A 25127-nucleotide genomic window follows, 5' to 3' on the forward strand; every position below is an offset into this window, starting at 1 on the left:
TGGTAATCCATATCTATCACTCATGACAATGTCTATTGACAGTTACTGTGCAGATAATCCTGGTCTATTCAAGAATGCAGACACAGCGTATGTTCTAGCATATGCAGTTATAATGCTGAATACTGATGCTCACAACCCGATGGTCTGGCCAAAAATGTCAAAGGATGATTTTGTACGTATGAATGCCACTGATGAAGCAGAAGATTGTGCTCCAAAGGAACTTTTGGAGGAGATCTATGATTCAATTGTTAAAGAGGAGATAAAGATGAAAGATGATCCTACTGGCCTCGCGAAAAGTAGCAAGCAGAAGCCTGAATCTGAGGAGAGAGGACGCCTTGTCAATATTCTCAATCTTGCACTGCCTAGAAGCAGATCTTCAATTGACCCAAAATCCGAAAGCGAGGCTATCATCAAGCAAACACAGGCTATTTTCCGAAATCAAGCAGGAAAAAGAGGAGTCTTTTATACTTCACATAATATCAAACTTGTACGTCCAATGATTGAAGCTCTAGGGTGGCCGCTGCTCGCCACTTTAGCTGTTCTTATGGAGGAAGGAGATAATAAAGCACGTGTTGGTGTTTGCATGGAAGGATTTAAAACCGGAATACACATCACACATGTTCTTGGAATGGACACCATGCGATACGCATTTTTGACGACTCTTCTTAGGTAATCTTTGGCCGTGTCTGTTAATTTCACTCTTTCAGTGTAATAAAGAGTTATAATCAAGGCTGCTTGGACCAAGTTAGTATTTAATTCCCAAAGTTAGCTTTTTTGTCTTCTAGATTCTGGGCTGGGTCAGGTGGAGTGGATTTGGTGATGGAGGAGGATAAAATTTATGCTTTCCAGATTAGATATTGAAACAGCTTTTGCACTTTCATTGCAGACTTAATCTTTTACATGTACCAAGGGATATGAAAAGTAAAAATGTGGAAGCACTACGGACTCTGTTGACTATATGTGATTCAGATGCTGAAGCTTTGCAAGATACATGGATTGCGGTGCTTGAGTGCATTTCCCGGCTTGAGTTTATAGTAACTAATCCTTCAATGGCAGCAACAGTTATGCAAGGATCTAACCAAATTTCCAGAGATGCTCTGCTTCAATCTCTTAGAGACTTGACTGGAAAACCTACTGAGCAAGTGTTTGTGAATAGTGTTAAACTGCCCAGTGAATCAGTGGTTGAATTTTTCAGTGGTTTGTGTAAAGTCTCAGCTGAGGAATTAAGACAATATCCTGCACGTGTTTTCAGCTTGCAAAAACTTGTTGAGATCAGCTATTACAACATGGCTCGCATACGAATGGTAATAGCTCCACCCATTTAAGTGCTAGTAGTGTTGGGTAAATTTTTGACATTGACATGACAGGTGATTTGGTTGTACTATTTAGTTATCCATCTCTTTACCTCTTGTTGCCTAGTGCTACTCAACGCTAATGACAAATAATGCTTAGTTCAGTTCTGGATTGTGGCTCAACGGATGATTATATTAAAACTTAAATGTATTAGAAATATGTAATTTATTGTGCTTGTGGAATTATTCTCTTTGCCCTTGATTTACTTAGGGGACACTAACAAAATCAACAATTTGTTATACTCATCAATGTATAGTTCTAATCTATTCTTTTTCATATCTTCTTATTTCAAATGAATATATATTTGAATTTTATGACGATTGTACGTGTCTTTGGTTGTTTTATTCTGCAGGAGTGTAATATATTTGTGTTACTTATCAGAAAAAGAGTGCAATATATTTATATTAGTGCCAAAGTGGAGCTCACTCGAATGTATGGCTATCAATGCATTTCAATCTTTTTTTAACACGTTAGAAAGTGAAAATTGGACCAATTTTACTCTTCTGCTATGCACTTCTTTATATATTTTGCAGAGACAACAGGAACATGAAACAACTAGCTTGGAATCCACTTGAAATGGAAGCAATTATTTTGATAAAAGGAATAATGTTGTAAACTAAAAATGATGGACGGGAACATTCTTAATAAGCATTAATTTATTTGAATAGAAAGTTATATCTTTTGATAGCAATGGTGTCCACACCGACTTGCTTGCACTTCGACTATTCCATATGGTCCTTGCTACCTTCCACCAGCAAAGCTATTTGGTATACATTTGCTTTTCTGAATATTAGTTGATTTATTTGATTGCGTAAAGAACCTTATGAGTTATGAGCAAAAGTGGGTGTGTTTCCACCTCTAATAGCCAATTGGATGATTAGTATTAATAATTCTTTGAAGTTCATTTAGCTATGGAGCTGCATCTCTTGTGGCACAATAGGAATCAGCTTAATATTGATAACTAGATGGTGCATACTTTTGTAAGTGCCAGTGAATTAATTCATTGATGATAACCGCCTCGCATCTCCCTAATATGTTGTCTATAATGACTTTCCAGGTTTGGGCAAGAATATGGTCTGTTCTGGCTACTCATTTTATTTTTGCTGGGAGCCATCCTGAAGAAAAAGTTGCTATGTATGCCATAGATTCTCTTCGGCAACTTGGTATGAAGTATTTGGAGCGCGCTGAACTTGCCAATTTTACCTTCCAGAATGATATTTTAAAACCGTTTGTCGTTCTTATGAGAAGCAGTCGAAGTGAAACTATAAGGAGACTCATTGTGGATTGCATTGTGCAAGTATGTGTGCTTCATTTCTTTTTCCTTAGTTTCTTGGCTTACTTTTGTTTGAAAATATACTAATTCCTACTTGGTAGCAGATGATAAAGTCAAAGGTAGGAAGTATTAAGTCTGGTTGGCGAAGTGTGTTCATGATATTCACAGCTGCTGCAGATGATGATCTAGAGCCAATTGTTGAAAGTGCTTTTGAGAATGTTGAGCAGGGTATGGATCGGTTCATTCTATTTTAAAATTTCTTCTGTATGCTTCTCACTTTTCAGATTCCATTATGGAAGATTTCGTTGTAGTCTGAACATTGAAATAATCTTGCAGTTATATTGGAGCACTTTGATCAAGTAGTTGGAGATTGCTTCATGGACTGTGTCAATTGCTTGATCAGATTTGCAAACAACAAGACCTCTCACAGAATCAGCTTGAAAGCAATTGCACTACTTCGCATTTGTGAGGATCGTCTTGCAGAGGTTTGTCATCTGGGCTTCCACCTACTTGTCGATTCCATTTTCTTTGTTATTTGGTCTTCAATTTATTGTTATAAGTATGTAAATATGGCTTATGACAGCTGATTTTCCGCGTAACGGGACCTAAGATAATTGTGAAAATTAACCTTAAATTTTAAAATGTTGTAAGAATCACTAAAATGGAGTATCTCAGAAAGTCTATCTATTTTAAAATGAATAAAATATATCTAATTATGATAAATGGGATACGTGCGATATTTTTGATAACTCTTTTCAGGTGTAATATGTAGATATCTTCTCTTATTTTAGATAACCATCTACATGCTTGCGATTTAACGCTCAGTTGAGTTTTCAATGCTCTGTTATTCCCTATAGAAGTTGCATAAGTTTATGCTGATCTTACTCGGTGTGGAAATGAATTTCAGGGCCTTATACCCGGTGGTGCTTTGAAGCCCGTTGACACCAGTGAAGATGTGACTTACGATGTCACAGAGCATTTTTGGTTCCCAATGCTGGCTGGTCTATCTGATCTGACCTCTGATCCTAGACCAGAGGTCAGAAACTGTGCACTTGAGGTTCTATTCGATTTGCTGAACGAGAGAGGTGGCAAATTTTCATCCACATTTTGGGAGAACATTTTCCACCGCGTGCTATTTCCCATTTTTGATCATGTAAGACATGCTGGAAAAGAGAATCTGAGCTCTACTGATGAATGGCCGCGTGAAAGTAGCATTCATTCACTCCAACTGCTGTGCAACCTGTTCAACACTTTTTACAAGGTATGATGATTGGTTGCCAAGGAATGGGTATATTACTATCATGTTTATTAGCTGCAACTTCTGAAGGCCTATGTTGTGCGGACTCTCCAAAATTCTGCCGCAATCCTCCAAAAGTGCACTACTTTTGGAGGAACCTTCATGCATCCGGCGACATTTTCGGAGAGTCCGAGAAACATAGCTGAAGGCTAGATTATCCTAAATTGTTACATATAAAGTGGTCAAGTCCAATATCTGACCGTCTAAATGAGTAATTATTTGCGAAATGACTTGGGTATGTGTTACTGAAATGTATGATTGGCATCTTCTAACTCGTTTCTTATCTCCCAGATCGTACTATGCGGGGGTGTTTCCCCTGTTATGTCTGTGTTGTCTCTTCCAAGTATGCTTTAGCATTTGCTTGATATCTAATACCTTTCGACTATTGTAACCATGCACTTGCATCATATCCTTTGGCCAACGTTCTCCAATTTAGATGTTTGCTTCATTGTGTAATCAAGTATTTGTATCAATTGATAAGCATGTTGCCCGATTAACTGACATCTAGCTTAGTTACATTTGCAACTTTACTAGGCTTTACCGGTGTGCCAATTGATCTATAAAACAAAACTAATGTGTCAATCCAAGTACTTTGTACCCATTTGGTGGACCTCAACCTTTGCGAACATAGATTGCTTGTAAACTCGGCCTTCTTATGCCCCTTTCCTAGGGAAATGTTGTCTTTAATTTTGTGCGCCATATGTAGCTTACCTTAAGTTGCTTACTTATTGAAGTATTGGTCGAAGATGCTTAAGTTTCTGATCAAAGGAAACAACATAATTTAATTTTGTACATCTGCTACAATTTCCTGCCATCCATATAGAATATCATGGATTGCTTTAGAATAGTATTAGGAGAACTGTTGAAGATGAATTTGAACAAGAAAAGGTTAAGCTTTTCTCTTTTGTTGACCACGATAAATAGTGCCATGAGCTGTAACTTGGAAAGAAAGGAGTGCTACTTGCGCAATGACTACTAATGAATTATTCATGCTACTACAGCCAAATTCACCTTCTCTCAAGATCAATTTTGTGCTAGCAGCATGTTCCATTTGTGATGCTTTTGCTTAACTCCAAAAAGCTACTAATTCGCTTTTGATCATTTCAGTTTCTTCAAGCTTACTTCGCTCTTGTTGTTAGAAAAAAACAAAAAGCTTACTTCTCTCTCGTAATTGCTTGAGAAAGTTAGAATGTCTAGGGACATACATGTTCCTATTTGACTTAGGCAAATTTGCGGTCTCACTACGTACGGATATTCACCTTCAATTATAAATGGCATGTGCATAGTTGGACTTTAATGGAGGAGGTTCCACTTCGTTGGTTTTTACGGTTTATAAAGAATCATTTGCTTTTTATCAAACACAAGTTTCTATTGCACTTCCCGTCAAACTCAAGGTGGTCTAACAACTTCAGTTTGCAAATAAAAACTAGAAATTCAAGTTGAGTATGTTGGAAAAAATTACTGTTGAAGGAACAGTAGTTTGGATAGTATTATTGAAATAGTATTGCCAGAACAAAATTGACTTGGTGCTGCCATAAGACTAAGCGGTGGCGCTACCATAAAATCATGAGATATGACCAAACTTGAAGACATGTATGATGATATCATGCTAGCTTGGCCATGATAGTTTCTTTTCTGCACAAGGACACGACACTAATGGGGATGAAGTGGTTGTTGTTTCAAAAGGTCAGCTGACGTGGGCTTCTAACTGGAACAATGTAGACTACTGACTTGACCTGTCAACTGACTTATATTGCTAATGTGATATGTTGGTTGACATAGTTTCATAACTAGACAAATGTGTAGTATTGGTTTGTGGGTCAAATGAGGTGGAAGGATAGCATTAGCCCTTGACAATTCATGTTGCATGAGGCACGTAGAATAAACCACGGAAAAAGATGTTGGAAAACATGGTAGGAAATGGACCAGAATAGTAATGTTATATAAAGAGAGAAAAACTTTGGTTGGGCGACGATGTAAAGCCTCCTCCAGTAAGCGAACGTTAATTGGGTCTCTACAAAGATCATTGAAACTTTGATACCATGTGAAAAGCAAAGAGAGGAGAGAAAATCTCTGCATGCAAGAGAGCTCCTTATACAGAAGTTGAGTTACATGAATATGGAAAGTTTCCTAGTTTGTTGGAAATTTCACTTATTAGACATGATCATTAGGAATATTTGAATATTGTAGTGGTTCTCTTGAATCATAGCACTAATAAGGACGTTGATGGAACTGCTAGCAGCCACAACTTGGGACAAACTCAACTAAAGCGAACCAATTTTCAGCCACTTACTAGAAGTGGGGTGGTTCCCAGATATACCAAACTGGATTTTCCTACTTTTGATGGTTCTACAGATTCGTTAATTTGGCTACATCGATGCGAGAAGTTTTTCTCTAATCAGCATATACGTGAGGAAGACAAGATGGGATTAGCTACATTCCATATGCTAGGTAAGGCACAATTATGGTACCATCATCTAGAGTTTGAGAATCCTTCCATGAGTTGGGTAGAATTGAAGGATTGTTGCACTCTCTGTTTCGGACCACCCGCCCGAAGCAATCCCCTGGGAGAGCTGTCAACTTGAAACAAACAGACTCAGTTGAGGAATACTGACGACTGTTCCAGGAACGCTTGGCACTAGCAAGCAAGGATGTTCGCATTGATCAACAAGTAAGCTTGTTCACTGTTGGGTTGGCTGATTACATCCGGCTAGATGTGGAACTACAGGACCCACAAGATTTGGCTCATGCTATGAATTTAGCTAGGGCATTTGAAAAGAAACAAATAATGTTGAAGGAAGTAACGACACGAAAAAGGGGCTTGGCAGAGCAATAAGAACAATTTTTCTCCCAACATGGAAACTTCTGTACCTCCTTTCAACGGGCAGCATTGCATTAGGGGGAAATAAAGAAGCAAAATCAGTAAGTTCATCAATCCCTTTCATAAAAATATTATCCAGAGCAAAAATGGCAAAACGAAGGGCAAAGGGCTTATGTTATAATTGTGACGACCCTTACACAGTTGGGCATAAATATAAGAAACTTTTTTGGCTGGAGTTGGCGGATTCTGGAAGCTACCGCTGAAGTTGAGTCCGAACCTGCTATTTCTTTGCATGCCATTATAGGTAAAAAAAGTGCAGAAACCATGCAAGCAAGGGCTGTTATACGAGAGCAATCACTACTGGGTTTGGTAGATTCTGGAAGTACACTTAACTTCATCAGTTTAACATCTACCCAACTCTTAAACATACATCCTCAATTTCAGTCAAGTGTTACTGTTTCAGTTGCTAATGATGATAAGGTTCAAAGCAAAGGAATGTGCCAAACAGTATCATTTTCCATTGATACTGCTTTTATTGTTGACTTCATTATCATTCCTTTGCCTGACATTGATATGGTGCTAGGTGTTAAACGGTTATGAACCTTGGGGCCAATCCTTTGGGACTTCGCTACACTCACCATGAGTTTTGTTTTTAAATGTCGATCAAATTGTCTTGTGAGACCCGCCTTGCACCATTTATCAACTCGATTTAATTCAAGATTTAGGCAAGTTTTGCTACAAATTAGAGGAATTGTTTGCTGAATTATTTCACGAACCTCCAGGGGTGCCCCCTTTATGAAATTGTGATCACTGAATCTCTTTGGACCTAGAACTGGACCAGTGGTTGTGTGACCCTATAGTTATCCACATTTGCAGAAGGATGAGATTGAAAGACAATGCACATAGATGTTACAACAAGGGATCGTTTGGCGTATTAGATCACCGTTTTCATCACCAGTTTTACTAGTCAAGAAGCATGATGGTACTTGGTGATTTTGTGTTGATTATCAGGAGCTTAATGACAAAACTATCAAGGAGAAGTTCCCTATTCCTGTGGTGGAGGAACTATTAGAGGAATTATATGGATCCAAGTACTTCATAAAGCTGGATCTAAAATCTGGTTATCATCAGGTTCGCATGAATCCACCAGATATTGATAAATCAGCTTTTCACACATATCATGGGCATTTTGAATTTCGTCTTGCCTCTTGGATTGTCCAATGCTTCTTCAAGGTTCCAAGCACTCATGAACCGATGAACGATGTCTTCAATGTACGCCTATGTAAGTTTGTGTTGGTTTTCTTCGACGATATTTTAATCTATAGCAAGACATGGGAGGATCATTTGTATCATTTGCGTGTGGTTTTTGACATGTTACGTGCCCATCGTCTCTATATGAAACAATCAAAGTGCTCCTTTGGTGATACCCAAGTAGCATATCTTGGTCATGTGATTTCTGCGACAGGTGTGTCTCAGTAGATGTAAACAAAATACAAGCACTTACTGACTAGCCTCAACCATAGTCAATTACTTCTTTGAGGGGATTTTTGGGTTTAACTGGATACCAACGCCGATTTATAAGGGATTATGCGTTATTGGCAGCATTATTGACATGCATCTTAAACGAAACTCTTTCCACTGGAGTGACAAGGCACTGACTCCTTGTACCGAATTAAAAAAGCACTTGTTTCTGCCCTGGTATTGCAATTGCTGAATTTTGAGGAATAATATCCTTCTGGTGGAGGTATTAGGGATGTTCTTCAACAAAACAACCATCCAATTGCTTTTTTCAACCGACAGTTGGTGGAGCGCCACCACAAATTTAGTGGCCTACGAGCGAGAATTGATTGGGTTAGCCACGACTGTACAACATTGGCATCCATACCTTTGGGGGAGAGCCTTTTTTATTCATATTGACCGCTATAGTCTGAAGTATTTGCTTGAACAACGGATTGACACTTCCTCCCAGCAATATTGGATTACGAAACTTAGGGGCTTCGAATTTTGTTTGGAATACCATGCTGGCCATTTGACCAAGGCTGTTGAGGGGAGGTTTTGTATGCCATCAACCAACCTCGCTCCTTGTTATTAGATGCTATTCGCGAGGAAGTTAAAAAATAATGAATCATTACAAAAATTATGTTCCCAAATTGTAGCTGTTGAGTCCCACATCGACAATTAAGGGACGAGTGGTCTCCTTATATGGACTTGGGCAATCATCACCTCTTGAGCTAGCTTTTGGGGTTAAGTTAGGCCCAAGGTCCATTTAACAATAGCAAAGGAGATGGACAATGTTTGGGTTCGTTCATGATGCTCTCATTCTTTATAAAGGTCGAATTTATTTGCTACCTTCTTCTCCCTTAATTGCAATGGTCTTGTCTCGTTATCATGATTGTGCACATGAAGAGGTTCAGAAGACTTCCGAACGAGTGCACAATAATTTTTGTTGGAAAGCTATGAAGTCCAACATTGCTGAATATGTGGCAGCTTGTCTGATTTGTTAACGCCACAAGAGTGAAAATCTAAGTCCAACCAGGTTGCTTCAGCCCTTGGCACATCCTGCGCAGATTTGGGCTGATATCTCCATGGACTTCATTGATGGGCTACTTAACGTTTGGGGGAAAACGATTTTGATTGTGGTGGTGGATCGATTTTTAAAATATTCTCATTTCATCCCTATGGCACATCCTTGTACAGCTCCACGAGTGGCACATATTTTTTTTTAAAATATTGTGCGTTTACATGGGTTGCCAGAATCTATTACTAGTGATAGGGATGTATTTTTCACCAGTCACTTTTTGAGGGAACTTTTTCGTTTGTGCGGGACTAAGCCTGCATTCTGTTCATCTTATCATCCTCAATTGGATGGTTAGATGAAGGTTGTCAACCACAATATTGAAATGTACTTGCGGTGTCTTGTGGGTGATCGTCCTCAACGCTGGGGTTGATTGCAGTGTTATCAAAAGCGAAAGCGCAAAAAAGCTCTAATGTCTGTTGGGGCTTTAAGCGCAAAGCGTAAGTAAAGCATGGGCTTTAATGAAAAAAGGCGCAAATTGAGAAAAATTACAAATTTGTATGTGTAGTCCAAGACTAATATCTATAAGTATGAATACCTAATATATGGATAAAGAAATTGAAGAAAATTTACGATAAAGTGAAATATCAATTGTTTAGTGTCACCTCTTCAGGATTACGCACATTGGCAAGAAAAAGTATGACTTAGAGCCTTGATGACAACACTGAAGCACCCACTAAGTGAGGAGAAGCGCTCAACATGTTTTGAGCCTTGCTTCAGGGCTTAAGCACGGTTTAAGCGCTTTTGATACACTAGTTGATTGGATTCTTTGGGCAGAATATTGCTACAATACTTCTTTTCATACAGCTCTTCAGACTTCGCCGTTCAAGGTCGTCTATGGCCTCGAACAACCAAGATTATTGTCCTCTATACCTAGATCTGCTTGAGTAGAGGCAATTGATCAAGCCTTGCTTGACCGAGATGTGGTTTTGGCAAAAATTAAGACTCGATTACAGCAGGCTCAATCTCGAATGAAAGAGTATTATGATAAAGAGCATCGAAAGGTGGAATATGCACCGGGAGCATTTGTTTGGCTTCGTTTGCAGCTTTATAAACAACGTTCTCTTGCTGGTCAGCTTCACCACAAACTTTCTCCCAAGTTTTATGGGTCATTTCAAATTTTGAAATGCATTGGGATTGTTGCTTATGAGTTAAAGTTGCCTGAAGATTCTGAGCTTCATAATGTTTTTCATGTTTCTCTTCTTAAGCCTTTGAAAGGTGCAGCACATGCGTCTACACTAGCATTACCTCCTACAACTGATGGTCGGGTTGTGCCAACCCCAGGCTTTGTTTTGCGTGCTCGCCTTAACCGTGGAACATGGGAAGTTTTGGTTGAGTGAGCTGGTTTGGATGCAACTGAGGCTACTTGGGAATGTGTAGACCAGTTTCGACAAGTTTATCTTGAATTTGCGCATGAGGACAAGTTCTTTCTTCCGGAGGAGGGAGATGTTATAGACTCATTTGTGGGACGTGTCTATGCTAGGCGCAATAAGTGAATTCAGTATTTCAATAGGCCTAGGTCTCTTATTTTAGTAGTTATTTATTTTCTGTTTAATTATTTTCTAGAATAGGTTTCTCTACGTACTTCTGTTTTTATGAAGCTTAAATTATAAGTTTCCTACTCTTGTAATAATAACTTATAAGTCTAGTCCTATTTAACAGAAACGAAAGGAATAAAACCCTGAGCCACCTTTTATCATAGAACTACAGAGGATTGGAGTTATTCCGAACGAGCTCTAGGGTTTCAAACTCCCTTCGACGAGTTTGATTGTTTATTCACAATAGGTAGATTAAGGAATCGAAATAAGGAAAAAGGGGCAGCTAATCACTATGACACGATCTATATCGCGGGACCTTAACATTATACCATCTCAAGCAACATTTGTCATTTTTTCCTCAATGTGTGCTACTTGCGCTTTCTACCGAATGTGGTCATTTTTAATCTTCTCAAATATTGTATGACCAATCTACCTTAGCATCCGCATCTCCGACAATTCATCTTGTGGATATGTTGGACTTTAGAGGCCCAACGTTCACTCCTGTATAACATGGTTGGTTTTATAACTTTTCTATAGAACTTGCCGTTCAGTTTACTTGAGCTCTCAATTGTTGCCTCTGACTCTGTTGTTGTTGCAGTTCATACCAAATATTGGTATTTGATTAGGTGTCTCATGTTGAAACTTGAAAGTATACTGTGATGTGTATTGTGCACACAAATCCTCTGTTATTTATGTTGCAGTTCATTCCCTATAGTGAAATTTGTTTAGGAGTCTCATGTTTAGGTTTACTGCTGTGTGTTTTGCATACAGATCATTTGTAATTTATTTACATTCTGAGGTCTTATTTTAAAGATATACAACAGTGTAAATAACATTTCGATTTAGTACAAGCCTACAACAGCAGATTATGTTTTATGTTAAACAGCAGACTGGTATTTGGTTCTTTTTCCACAATTCAATGTATGATATACATTTTTTATGCCCTTTTCTTTTATGAGGAAGAACTGTGGAATTGATCATGTGATATTCTTTACTAAAGCATGCTATCTCTATTTTCTGACTTTTGAAATTTGAGCGTTTTCTTGTAGAATGTGTGTTTCATGCTTCCCCCACTGCTGGGTTTGCTGTTAGATTGTGCCCAAAAAAGTGATCAGTCTGTAGTTGCCATCTCTCTTGGTGCATTAGTGCATCTTATTGAAGTTGGTGGACACCAATTTAGTTACAATGATTGGGATACCTTGCTGGAGAGCATCAGGTGCAATTCCACTTTTCTTAAGTTGTCTGATCTTTCTTTATTCTTTCTGGTTGGCTATTTTGTGCTCATGATATAGTTGGTCTATTGTATGTACCAGAAATGCTTCATATGCAACGCAACCCCTTGAACTTCTCAATGATTTGGGTTTTGAGAACTCAAAGCATCATACAGTATTGGTAAGAAATCTAGAGATCATAACTGCTGATAATGAATCCCCAACTTTTGCTAATATTGAGTCATTGGATAATATCAGCATAACATTGCTGAAAATGGAAATGGTGGTGGCCATTCATCAGACTTGCTGGACGACAATCGTGGAACGGACTCCCGTGCTGATTTGGATGAAACAGGAGGTTGCCACTGAGGAAATTATCCATTTTCATTGTTTCCTAATGGAATTATATTGCAAATAATTAAAGAGAAATGTCTTTATAGGTATGCCCTCACCTTCTGGGAGATTAGAGAAACCTACTGTTCCAGAAGGTCTTGAGCGTAGTCAAACAATAGGACAGAAAATTATGGGAAATATGATGGACAACCGCTTCATCAGAAGTTTCACTTCTAAACCAAAAATTCAGGCTTCTGATAATTTGCCAACTTCACCATCAAAGGTATTGCGTCATTTTGGGCTAATTTGCTGTCCTCACTGTTGTATGTAAATTGGAAATGTTTAAGAAAAAAGTTTATTTGTCAAAATCCAGTGAACAATGGAGCCCATGAGGTTTCTCTTAATAGAATTCTCAAATTAGAAATCCCTTTTGTATGAACTTAACAACATATTAAGTACACAATTCAGGTTTTCGTTGGTCACTATGTTAATGCACATGTATGCAGACCTGTCTCTGTTAACTCGAAGCTCACATGCGATACCAGTATGATGTGTTATGTGATGGTTAATAGTAAGATTTTCTGTAAAATTGCAAATAAGTTGTCATTTACTTACTAATATACTCTTATAATACAAAGGGCTATTGTTCCGTTTACTGCATTAATCAAGATTTTTTTCTCTAGTCAAACTACGATATTCAATCAGGAAACTTCTTAACAGTACTTGTTATATTGATATCCTTTCTTATCAAAAAGAGGATGATTCTAATGTTTCAAGAAGTATCCTGCCAAAGGTGTTTTGTTTTTCTTTTCTCACATTTTCTAAGGGGAATACTTCCAGTGGATGTCTTATTTGATATCCTTTCTTGTATCTTCATCATTCCAAGAAAGTATTATAAAAGGTGAATATGTTTGTTACATTTGTTATTGCAATGCAATAGTAACTTGTTTGCTTAGCTATTTTACACTTCGATTGGGTATATCATTTTCTGTTATTTTGATTTGTTTCTGCTGTTTACTACTCTATCTGATGTATAGTTATTAGCTGATGATACGGAGCCTGAGGCAAGAGATGAGGATGAAAGTTCAATGTTGGCTACTATTAGGAGCAAATGCATCACACAGTTGCTACTTCTCAGCGCTATTGATAGCATTCAGGTATTGCTCATGCTTTTAACAGCGGGTACTAAGATCGTCTTTCCAGTGCTAGTATAGAAATCATTGGAGCTGTTGCAAATTGCAATATCTTCTGATATTGATAAAATATGTGTTTTGATGCTTAGTTGACAACAGTCTGGTAAAAATCCTCTCTTTACCAGTCATCGACTACCCTTATTTTGTTCCCTGTCAGATTACAATTATTTGGCTTAGAGAACTTCAAGTGCCATTTCTGTATTATAGTCTTATAGAGATGACAAAGGTCTTGCTTGATTCAAATTTGTAGTTTCCACGTTTGTTGTCAAACATTGCAGTTTCCATATTGAAATTTACCCTCAATGTGTAATGCTACCTCATTTGTAAGACAGCTCTTTCAGGTATTTTTATGAGCACATAAATATTGATTTGCTGTTTTACTATTTTTTTGTTGGAAATCTCACCACTTTTGAGGATAAAATTTTCAATTTCCACAGGGAAATCAATAAAGCTAAGGGATGGAAATTTTTTGAAGTATAATCATTCAATGTTTTCTAATTCCCCCCCAAAATGAGAAAATGTGCCAAATATAACATCAAATATGGTTTTTTCTTCTTTCTCAATATATGGCACCATAGAGGGTTGTGTGCAATAGAAACTATTGAAGAAAATGAGAGAAGAAATCATCTCTGAATTGAATGATCCTTAAATCTTGATGAGTGAAAAATGGCAATACCTAAATGGAAATGATCTTATACTATTTACATGGATCCTTCACTTGGCTTGAAATGCCTTTATTGAATGGGTGCGGGCACTGATTCTTCAGAATTGGCTATTAGTTAGCAAAAATCTGCACCTGTAGATTTATAATACATAAATAAAACTTTTAGATTTTTATTTTTCATTTTGAAAATAACCAAACTCGTATAGAACAGCTAAATTTCCGTCGTGTATATATTCGGGGATTGGCATTTGGAATGATGAAAGAGCATTGGTTCAACTTAAAATTATATTATAGATACAAAAGTTGTGCAATTTTTCAGTCCGTCCAGCTGGCTTGTCCTAACCTTGCCCCATTTTGCATGGCAATAGCTGATTATATATGGAGTTTAAAGGCTTTCTACTTATATTAGTTTTTGGATTTTGCCCTTATTTTCCCCTGAAGAATGATTAAAGTACAATTCCCTATTATTAGGGTGAAATTGGAATTAGTTATCTGTATATGGAAAGTTGTTACAGTTTGTTAATCACTCACTAGGAATTTGATTTATCTTCTGATTGCAATGTATCGTTTAAGTCATTAACTGAATAAACTGATTCAGACAAGACATTTTATATTCAAAAAATCTGGTAAGTCATAATTTTTGAATTTTTCATTACAAGTTAGGTGCAACACATGTCTTCTGGTAGTAATCAATTGAGATAATGGAAGGAACAAGAAACTTAAAAGCATTCACAACTTAAAAGAGTTTTGAACAGATTGACTACTTAAGAGTTTTGACTAGGGGTGGCAAATAGGCTATTTGGGCTGGTCAAGATAGGTTGCCTCATTAAATCGGTCATTGCCCAACCCTGTCCAAATTTCACTTGGGTCAAGATGGGCTGGGTCAAGATGGGCTAAACAATGGGTTGTTACCCAACCCGCCCAAATTGGCCCAAAACTTTGCAATATTCTCAACCTTTAAAACAAGCATGTACTATGTTCTGGAGAGAAATCATAAAACAGAATTTCTCTCTCTACTTTCTTTGAGCTCTCAGGCACACTCCCCGAGGAGCCTGAGAAAAAGGAATCTTGAGAATCCATAAACACCATTAGCACGGATATTCAATTCCGATCGACCCTCTGAAAACAGCTCCGACAAACAACCCCGCACGCGCCGCCACGCGCGGCTCTTTTCCGGCGAGGCAAACCCCACGCGCCGACGCGTGAGCTCAACCCCGGCCAATTTTCAAAATTTTCGTTTTGGACAGAACACTCGCTGGGAAATTCCGAGCACATCCATACATTTAGTTCTGAATTCCGACAACTTTTATTTTTTCCGGTGGCGGGGAACCTTTCTCTGTTCAGAAATTTCGGGTTCTTTTCTTCTTTGTCAAGCTTTAAAGCTCACTGTGATAACTTCTAAACAACCCCTAAAATTCCAGAACCTGAACAGTTGTTTTGTACAATATGGGAGACAACAGGATATATTTCAACGCAGGATTCAAATCTTTTGACATCACCAGATGGAACTCCAATAAAGACATTTGGTTTGAATGGGTGGAGAGAAGCCGCAACATGATGAGAAGATCATCCATGGGTAGAAAGGCAATGGAATGGATATGCTTTACACTTAAAGAAGCGTCGACAGATCAAAATAATCTAGTGAAGAGATGGAAGTACAAGGAGCAATTGACAGAACATTTCTGCACTAGGAAATTTAACACCCATGGAAGATATATGAGTATTCTCTCACTGAAGGGAGAAGGGAGGTCAGTGATTATAATCCCAGAGTTAACTTTGAATTCTGGTTGGAAAGACATAGCAGCTAAGATAGAGAGATTCATATATCAGACCATCAAGTCGAATCCCATAGTACCACCTAGAAACACTGTGGACAATTTCCCTTATGCCCAAGCAGTTAAGGAGAGTAAATGGCAATCCAATACGCTTCGAGAGGCAAGGGTCAGCACGAGCAATGGCGGTATCTCTGTTCTGGACCCTATTGGAGGAGAGGACACAGGCTTACTAAAAAGATGCATTATCGGGTCTTTTGGGGAAGAAATCAATGAGAGACCCACTTTAGCAGACATAAGGCGATGGGCTAGTGCGTCATGGAACAAAGCATACGGAGTAAACATTTATGAAATGACAGGAAACATGTTTCTTTTTGAATTTCCAAACAGATTCATGACAGAGCAGGTTGTGCAAGGAGAATGGAGATGGAAAAAATTCAAGCTTCATCTGGATTGGTGGAATCATACTGCCGGTTGCATTCCAATCTCACAAATTGAGGAAACATGCTGGATTAGAGCCATGGGGATTCCTGTACATCTATGGTCACAAAAGATCTTCAAAGAAATAGGAGATCTTTGTGGGGGTTGGCTAGCTACAGAAGAAGAAACTGATCTCAAAAACCACCTCAAGTGGGCAAGAATCAAAATTGCTGGTGATGGCAGGAAGACTCCCAACGAGGTGGGGATTGTAAGAGACGGTACCAAATTTTTCATCCCAATCTGGGCTGAAAGAAAGACACGGTATGAGCTAAACAATGGTAAAGGAAAGGCAAGTGGTCAATTTACACAAGGTTCAACTTCGTTGAATCAAAACAGTAGAGGGTCAAAAGTCAAGCTGAAATCCTATGACCCCGATATGGCTGCACAAGTCATTTTTAATGACCTCTCGTGTAAGCTCTCTGATACTGGGCTGAAGCCTTATATCGAGGAAATGGGAGGACCTTCTCACTCGGGAGCAAAAGAGTCATCTCCAGGGGAGCAAAACCTTAATGTGAATCGTCAAAGTATGCAAAAGGAAACAATTTCCAGTTGCAGTCAGCCAGAAGGTGGAGTAGATTTAGCAAGACTGAAACAGAAGGAAGGGGAGCAAAGCATAAACTTAAAGATGGGGAATGATCACGTGGGATGTACTTTGGAACATCTAAAGCAATGTAGCCCTATTCAAGTGTGGGAAATTGAGGAGGTGAATCCTTTAGCAGTTCAGCAACACAATCCTTTATTGGATAAAGACATGGATGCAACAATATGGGTCCATCAAAATATGATCAAATTGGGGAAAATGTTTGGAGTAGATTTCCAAGGACATGAAGAAGAAGCACTGGAATTGTTAATGCAAATTGACAGCTGCAGACAGGTTAGAAGGGTGGAGTCAGAGTTGGAGGTGAAGAAACAAAGATTCAAAGGATCACTGGAATTAAAGGGTTTGACTTCTTTCGATGTCAAATTCAAGAGTGACGGGAAAAGGAGTAGGGGAAGAGATCTTTCAATTATTTCTATATGAGGATCAAAGTAATTTCCTGGAATGTAAGGGGTCTAAATGATAAGAAGAGAAGGGAGATAATAAAAAGTCAAGTGCAGAATTGGAGGGCAGACATTATTTGCATGCAAGAAACAAAAGTCGAGGGGGATATAGAGGAAATAGTCAGGCAAATATGGGGTGGTAGATGGGTTAGGTATGCAAGTTTAGAAGCTAGCGGCACGAGAGGAGGGATTTTGATGTTATGGGATTGCAGAGTATGGAAAGGGGAGGTGTTACAGATTGGTGCATACACTTTGACATGCAAGTTTGACGCTCTTCTACAGAATTTTCAATGTCACATAACAGGAGTGTATGCCCCAAATTGTAGAATAGAAAGGAAAAAAGTATGGAGTGAAATTGGTGCAGTGAGGGGATTGATGGAAGGTCCTTGGGCGGTTTGTGGCGATTTTAACGTTACAAGGTACTCTTCTGAAAAACGGGAATGCTCAAGGAGGTCCAGAGCGATGGTAGAGTTTTCGGATTTTATAGAAGATATGGAGCTGATAGATCTTCGACTTGAAGGAGGAAACTATACTTGGTTCAAAGGGGACAATCATACAGCGGCTTCAAGAATTGATAGATTTCTCATTTCAGAAGAATGGGATGTAAGACTCAGAAACATCAAGCAAACTATCCTACAAAGGCTGATTTCGGACCATTCACCTGCGGTGTGTGGGAACAAGCTAAATCATATTTCAAGTTTGAAAATTGGTGGCTAAATGTGGAAGGTTTTGAGGACAGAATTAGAGAGTGGTGGGGATCTTTTGAATTCTCAGGAAGACCTGATTACATTTTAGCTTGCAAGTTAAAAGCTCTCAAGGGCAAGCTAAAAGGATGGAGCAGAAGTTACGAAGGCAATCTGGGACTGCAGAAATCAAAATTGCTAAGTCAATTAGCAGATTTTGAGACAACGCAACAACTAAGAGCGTTGACAGAGGAGGAATCAGTCAGGAAAGCAGCTACTCTAATGGAGATTGAGGTGCAACTCAAGAATGAAGAAAGTGCATGGAGACAAAAATCAAGAGCTTTGTGGCTCAAAGAAGGGGATAGGAATACAAAATTTTTCCATCGGACTGCAAATGCACGCAAGAGAAACAACAACATTGACCAAATAATGATTCGACATGAAGTAATCGAGGATCCAGAAAGAATAGAGAACGAGATTATTGAATTCTACAAGGAGCTATACACAGAACCTGAACAGTGGAGACCAACAGTCAATTTCGAAAATACTACAAGCATGTCTGAATCGGAAAGGGAGTCTTTACAAAGTAACTTTGAGGAACAAGAAGTGCTGAGCAGCCTGAAGATGTGTGCAAGTGACAAGGCTCCAGGTCCAGATGGATACACAATGGGTTTTTTCAGAAAGTGTTGGGACATTTTGAAGGAAGATATCATGGCGGCTTTTAACAACTTGCATTCACAGGAGATGTTTGAGAAAAGCTTCAATGCAACATATATAGCATTGATTCCAAAGAGGACAGGTGCGAAAGAATTGAGAGATTTCAGACCGATCAGTCTGATAGGGAGCTTCTACAAACTGCTCTCAAAAGTCTTAACTGAAAGACTTAAGAGGGTGGTTGGGAAACTTGTTGATGCTCAACAAATGGCGTTCATCAAAGGAAGACAAATAATTGATGCAGTGATGATTGCCAATGAAGCTGTGGATTCAAGAATAAAAAAGAAAGAACCTGGAATCTTATGCAAATTGGATATCGAGAAGGCCTATGATCATGTGAACTGGAGCTTCCTACTAAGAATGTTAGAACAAATGGGTTTTGGGCAAAAATGGATTAGATGGATGAAATTTTGCATATCTACTGTGAAATTCTCCATTCTTATAAATGGAAGTCCTAAAGGTTATTTTCACTCACACAGAGGTCTCAGACAAGGTGATCCTCTATCTCCCTTTTTATTCATCATAGCCATGGAAGGATTGAACAACATGATCAAAACGGCTAAAGTCAGTGGTTGGGTTAAAGGTTTTGAGGTAAACAGGAGTGGGGCTAACAATCTAGAGATCACACATCTCCAATATGCTGATGATACTCTAGTCTTCTGTGATGCTGAAAAAGACCAACTTAGATTCTTAAGGATCATTTTGGTTTTATTTGAAGGTGTATCAGGATTACACATTAACTGGAGAAAGAGCAACATTTTTCCCATTAATGAAGTTAACAACATGGGGCAACTGACTCAAATATTGGGAGGAGAAGTTGGGTCCCTACCAACTGTTTACCTGGGGATGCCTCTTGGTGCAAGATCCAAATCAAAAGAAATCTGGAATTCAGTCATAGAAAAGTGTGAGAAGAAGTTGTCAAGATGGAAATCGCAGTATCTATCATTGGGGGGTAGGCTAGTTCTAATCAACTCAGTATTAGACTCTCTACCTACTTACATGATGTCTTTGTTCCCAATTCCATCAGGCATTTTACAGAGATTGGACAAACTCCGAAGAACATTCCTCTGGCAAGGCAATAAGGAGAAAAAGGTCTTCCATTTGGTCAATTGGAAGACAACAACAATGGATAAAAAACAAGGTGGATTAGGGATAAGGAATTTGAAGAATCAAAGCAAGGCTCTTAGAATTAAATGGTTATGGAAGTACTCTAAAGAACCCCAATCTTTATGGGTCAAAGTGATCAAAGCCAAGTATGGTGAAGAAAACAACTGGGTGTCAAAAAAAGTCAGTACATCATATGGAGTAAGTGTGTGGAAATCAATCAGAGAACTTTGGCCAATAATGAAGAATCACTCCTCCATAAGAGTGAACAACGGAAGGAACACATCATTTTGGAATGATAACTGGCTAGGAATGGGAAGCTTAAAGGAAAGATACCCAGATATGTTCGGTTTAGCACAAAACCAGCATAAGACAGTCGCTGATATGAGGAGTTGTCAAGGATGGGAAATAGCTCTAAGAAGACAGCTGAATGACTGGGAGATAACAAGACTAACTGAACTCTACAAAGAGCTGGAAGCATTTACAGGACTACAGGAAGGTTTGGATTCAATATGGTGGAAGAGGTACAACAAAGGGATTTACCGAGTGAAGGATGCATATAAGATTTTGAATCATGATAATCAACAGGTAGATACATGGCCTTGGAAACATATATGGAAAACAAAGATTCCATACAAGGTAGCATGCTTTACTTGGCTACTAGCAAAGGAGGCGGTTTTAACCCAGGATAATCTCATAAAAAGGGGAATTTCTATGTGTTCAAGATGTTTTTTGTGTGGGGAAAATGCAGAAACTGTCAACCATCTGTTTCTACACTGCAAGATTACAGACCAACTATGAAAAATCTTTATTAGTCTTAGGGGTATCTCATGGTCAATGCCATTCAGGATTAAAGATGTCATATATAGCTGGGAAGAAGCTGGAGCTGAAGCAACTAGTAGAGATAGATGGAGGACTGTTCCGGCATGTATTTGGTGGACAGTCTGGAGAGAAAGGAATACTAGATGTTTTGAAGATAGAAGCAACTCAATGCAGAAGATCAAACTCAATTGTATTCTTCTATTTTGTTTTTGGTGCAAACAGATGTACACAGAAGATACATTGACAATCATAGACATTCTAGGATCCTGCTAGGTCTCAAATTAGAATATCTATAAATTCTCTCTATGTAAATTTGGTTTTTAGTGCAACCTATGTACTGATTGTTATAATATATACAATAGTTACCAATTCAAAAAAAAAAAAAAACAAGCATGTATAAAAATTAACTTATGTTTTTGAATAAATGTCAATTCATGCCAAATGATTTCTTTCCTCGATTTCGATTTAGAATTTTATTTGATAGTTCTTCATCTTTTAATACTAACAAAGATCATAATAATAAAAAAGTAGTAAAATTAGACCTTCTCACCCACCCCCGTCCCCCACCCTAACAGAAATATTATTTAGAGTACTTTCTTTTAATGTTGTAGATATAGTATTTTTGTTTTCATTTCAACAAAATGAATATTTTCTTTTTATGATGTAGAAAGTTCTTTCATTTCAATAAAATAAGTATTTTTTTTTCATGTTTCAACAAAAAGAATAATTTCTTTTCGTGATGTTAAAAAAGTATTTTCTTTTTCACAAAATGAGTACTATCTTTTCCTGTTGTAGAAAAAGTATTTTCTTTTATTTCAACAAAAAGAATATTTTCTTTTCATGTTGTAGAAAAAATTTTCTTCCATTTCAATAAAATTAGTAATTTCTTTATGAGGATATCAACCAAACATGGGAAAATTAGAAAATATTTTCCAGAACATGGGTCAAGGTAGAACTCTAAGATTGAACATTTCCATGGGTCAAGGTTGGGCATCATCATGGGTCCATTTGGGCTGATGATTCTAGATGGGTTAACATGGGCTAGCCCAAAACAGCCCATTTGCAAAATCATTCTAGCATAAAGCCATTAAAGCTTGGGCGGGTTGGGCGGGTCAAATGGGTTTGGGTTAGTTTTGCCACCCCTAAGTTTGACAGACATGCATAGGAGGACACTTGTAAACCTGCTATGATCTTGCCTACTATATGATGTGAGAACTGTGAATATACTGCATTCTGAACATGATGGAGTGTCTTCTTGGCAGCTGTAGCTATTACCTATAGTTTGTTTTCGAGTGGCAGTCGTTTTTTTCAAATGGGTTGGGAGTCTCTGGATTTCAGATTTCAGTTCCATGAGCCACTTTAACCATAAAGCAAACTTTATAGTGCATTTGTGAAAATATTTTTCTGCTCCTCTTATTTCTCCTTTTTGATGTGTTTCAAACATGCAGAAGAAATACTGGAACAAGTTGAAGCCAACACACAAGATAACTATAATGGACATTTTGTTCTCTGTGTTAGAGTTTGCTGCATCATATAATTCTTATTCCAATCTCAGATTGCGGATGCGCCAAATACCTGCTGAAAGGTTGGCATCAGTTCCTATGTTATTTCCACAAATTCTTTTCTCCTCCCGTTAGACCTATATTTCTCAAATTGCTAGCATCTTGTGTGTTGATTTAGCTAATTGTTGGACAGGCCACCATTTAATCTTCTCCGGCAGGAATTAGCAGGGACTTCCATCTATCTTGATATCTTACAAAAGACAACAGATGGGATTAATTCTATAAGGGAAGAATCAACTGAGACCACAGTTGCTCAGAAGGGAAATAGTTTGATGAATAATGATGCAGCTCCTAACGATAAGTTTCAACAGTCGGGATCAATTGAAGAAGATAAGTTTCAACAAATTGCAGAAGAGAAACTGGTGTCATTTTGTGGACAGGTTCTGAGGGAGGCATCTGACTTCCAGTCCTGCACGGCGGAGAGTGCTAATATGGATGTTCATCGAGTTCTGGAATTGCGTTCTCCGATCATTGTTAAGGTAGGGAGTGCATGATTTCTTGAAGTTTCTAGTTTTGTCTTTATTGTCATTTAACTGCTTTCAATTAATTAGCACAGTAATATTTAGTAGCTCACTTATAGTAAACCACTTTTTTTCCCTTTGTAAGTTGTAAAGATACATAACTATTAATACATAATTGAACAAATGGAAGTGTGTCCTTTATAGTAGTTTAAGCTTTTAGATGAGGTGGTCACACAATTTAACGTGGTAGCAGAGCGGAGAGGTTTTAGGTTCAAGTCCTACTACCACCACCATTAACAAAGAGTATTTCTGCACACTTGGTCTAATAAAAAGAATTAGGCTTTCACATGAGGGTGTGGTTAAGAAATAATTAAATAAATGGAAGTGTCCCGCTCTCATTGTTTACGCTTTTGGATGATGAAGTCGCACGATTCAACAAGAAACACGTTTTATGATTGCAATATATGGCTATGTTGGTAGTGCCACAACCGAGATAGAGGTTTAGAATTATTCTCAGCCAACAAGCTGTAATTTATGATGTACAACTCTGATATCCTTGCTAGGGTATCTACTCATCAATTATTCCAAACTTGGAAGATGCTGCTTCTCATACCAAAGTTGTGGTTTTGCTCACATTACCAATTCTGTTAACCCAATTGACCATCAGTCTTTGTCAGCATCATTTCCTTTATTGTTAAGATATTATAACCTTGAAAATATTGTGGTTTCTAATGGTACTTGTTTCCTTTTGGACATATTTCTCATTTTTTCTAACAGAAAAAGGTTGTGTTGGAAAAATAGAGCCCTGTTCCTCACTTCCTATCAAAATCATTGAAACTCTCATTTTGAAGATTTTATTTCATTCTGAATTTCTTTTCTCCTTCTGACATAATTATTATTTTAAATTCATGAGGTACTGATGCATTGATGGTACTTCTTGGTTTGTGCTGGATTTTCACTTTTCTGAGTTCCGCCATACATTAAATTTCTGTTTGCTTCTCTGGAGTTTTGGAATTCATACAATTGGATTCTGATTTCAGTAGTGGTTTTTTGATTTCTCATGCATTTTTTTATTCTAATTGTTTTTCAGGTGCTGAGGGGTATGTGCTTTATGAACAGCCAAATATTCAGGAGTCACCTTAGAGAGTTCTATCCTTTGATTACTAAACTTGTATGCTGTGATCAGGTAATCTCATCCCTAAAATGTTAATATACAAAAGAAGTAAATTAATTTCTGAATATTAGCTCTGACTTAAGAAGCGCATTCTGCAATGGCAATAACATATTAGTTGATCTTATAATGATCGTGGTTAATGTGGGGGTTGCACGTGAAATTACTCTCCACATTGCTTGTAATGTGACCCTTTGTGCTTTAGTTTATTGCAAAAGATCAACCTACTGAATAGAACTTGTAGCAATGAATTTATTACTCCCTATCACAAGTAATGCGACTCTTTCTGTTTTGGTTTATTGGAGAAGATCCACCTACTGGTTCTGAAGATAAATTGGATTATATATGTTAATTAGTTAGTTATGTATAGTGTCCCACATCGGGAAGTAGATACCTAATATTATGTAACCACTGTATATAAATAGGGTTGTACAACACTTTAATTAATAATAAGATTTTTCTCCCGTGCATTTTTACATGGTATCAGAGCTAGTGTGAGAGATTCATCGCTGTGCAAAAATACTAGCGACTCCGGGAAAGAAAAACAAAAAACAGTCACTGCGCTAATTCCGGTGGTTATCCGGCGTCAATCCTTCTTCAGTTGGTGCTGTGCAAAAACCAACACCACCACAAGGTTAAGAATCCTCCGGCGAGCAAACCCCAGCAAGAATCTCCGGCAAAGGAGATCTCACGCACTCACACGCGCTTTCAGAAGCGAGAGATCTGCCGGCGCGTTTGTCCCACGCGCCGGCGCGTGCAGCTATTTCCGGCCATTTTCTGGCAGACCTTCTTGAGGAAAGTTTGGTTGCAAGGTGTTTTCGAGGCCACCCATCCATGTTACACCAAAATTCGACGACTTTTTTATTTTTCCGGCATGAACAATGAGTTTTCCGGCGCAATATTATAATAGCATTCGTATCAGAAGCCTTTAACTCACAATCCGTTGGATCCAATGCATTGAATTCAATCCATATGGTTTCTTTACCGGATTATATTGAGTTCGTTCAGTACAAAGCATGCAAACAAACACATTCAGGGATAGCTTCCGTTGTTCAAACA

The 25127-nt window shown here is 38.1% G+C and overlaps 1 protein-coding gene across 1 annotated transcript in view; it reads left to right on the forward strand.

The window, feature by feature from the left end:
- The window catches only part of LOC104246226 (brefeldin A-inhibited guanine nucleotide-exchange protein 5), a 58598-nt gene that overhangs the window by 26984 nt on the left and 6487 nt on the right, over positions 1–25127 (forward strand). The window contains exons 20-33 of the mRNA XM_070150128.1: positions 43–669; positions 887–1304; positions 2411–2650; positions 2731–2854; positions 2963–3111; positions 3534–3887; positions 11907–12073; positions 12171–12249; positions 12327–12426; positions 12509–12684; positions 13439–13558; positions 22323–22459; positions 22570–22915; positions 23988–24083. Of these exons, the coding sequence (XP_070006229.1) occupies positions 43–669; positions 887–1304; positions 2411–2650; positions 2731–2854; positions 2963–3111; positions 3534–3887; positions 11907–12073; positions 12171–12249; positions 12327–12426; positions 12509–12684; positions 13439–13558; positions 22323–22459; positions 22570–22915; positions 23988–24083 (3133 nt within the window). The remainder of the gene's footprint in view (positions 1–42; positions 670–886; positions 1305–2410; positions 2651–2730; positions 2855–2962; positions 3112–3533; positions 3888–11906; positions 12074–12170; positions 12250–12326; positions 12427–12508; positions 12685–13438; positions 13559–22322; positions 22460–22569; positions 22916–23987; positions 24084–25127) is intronic.

The sequence above is a fragment of the Nicotiana sylvestris genome, chromosome 6 (genome assembly GCF_000393655.2).
Source record: "Nicotiana sylvestris chromosome 6, ASM39365v2, whole genome shotgun sequence".
Classification (NCBI taxonomy): Eukaryota; Viridiplantae; Streptophyta; class Magnoliopsida; order Solanales; family Solanaceae; genus Nicotiana; species Nicotiana sylvestris.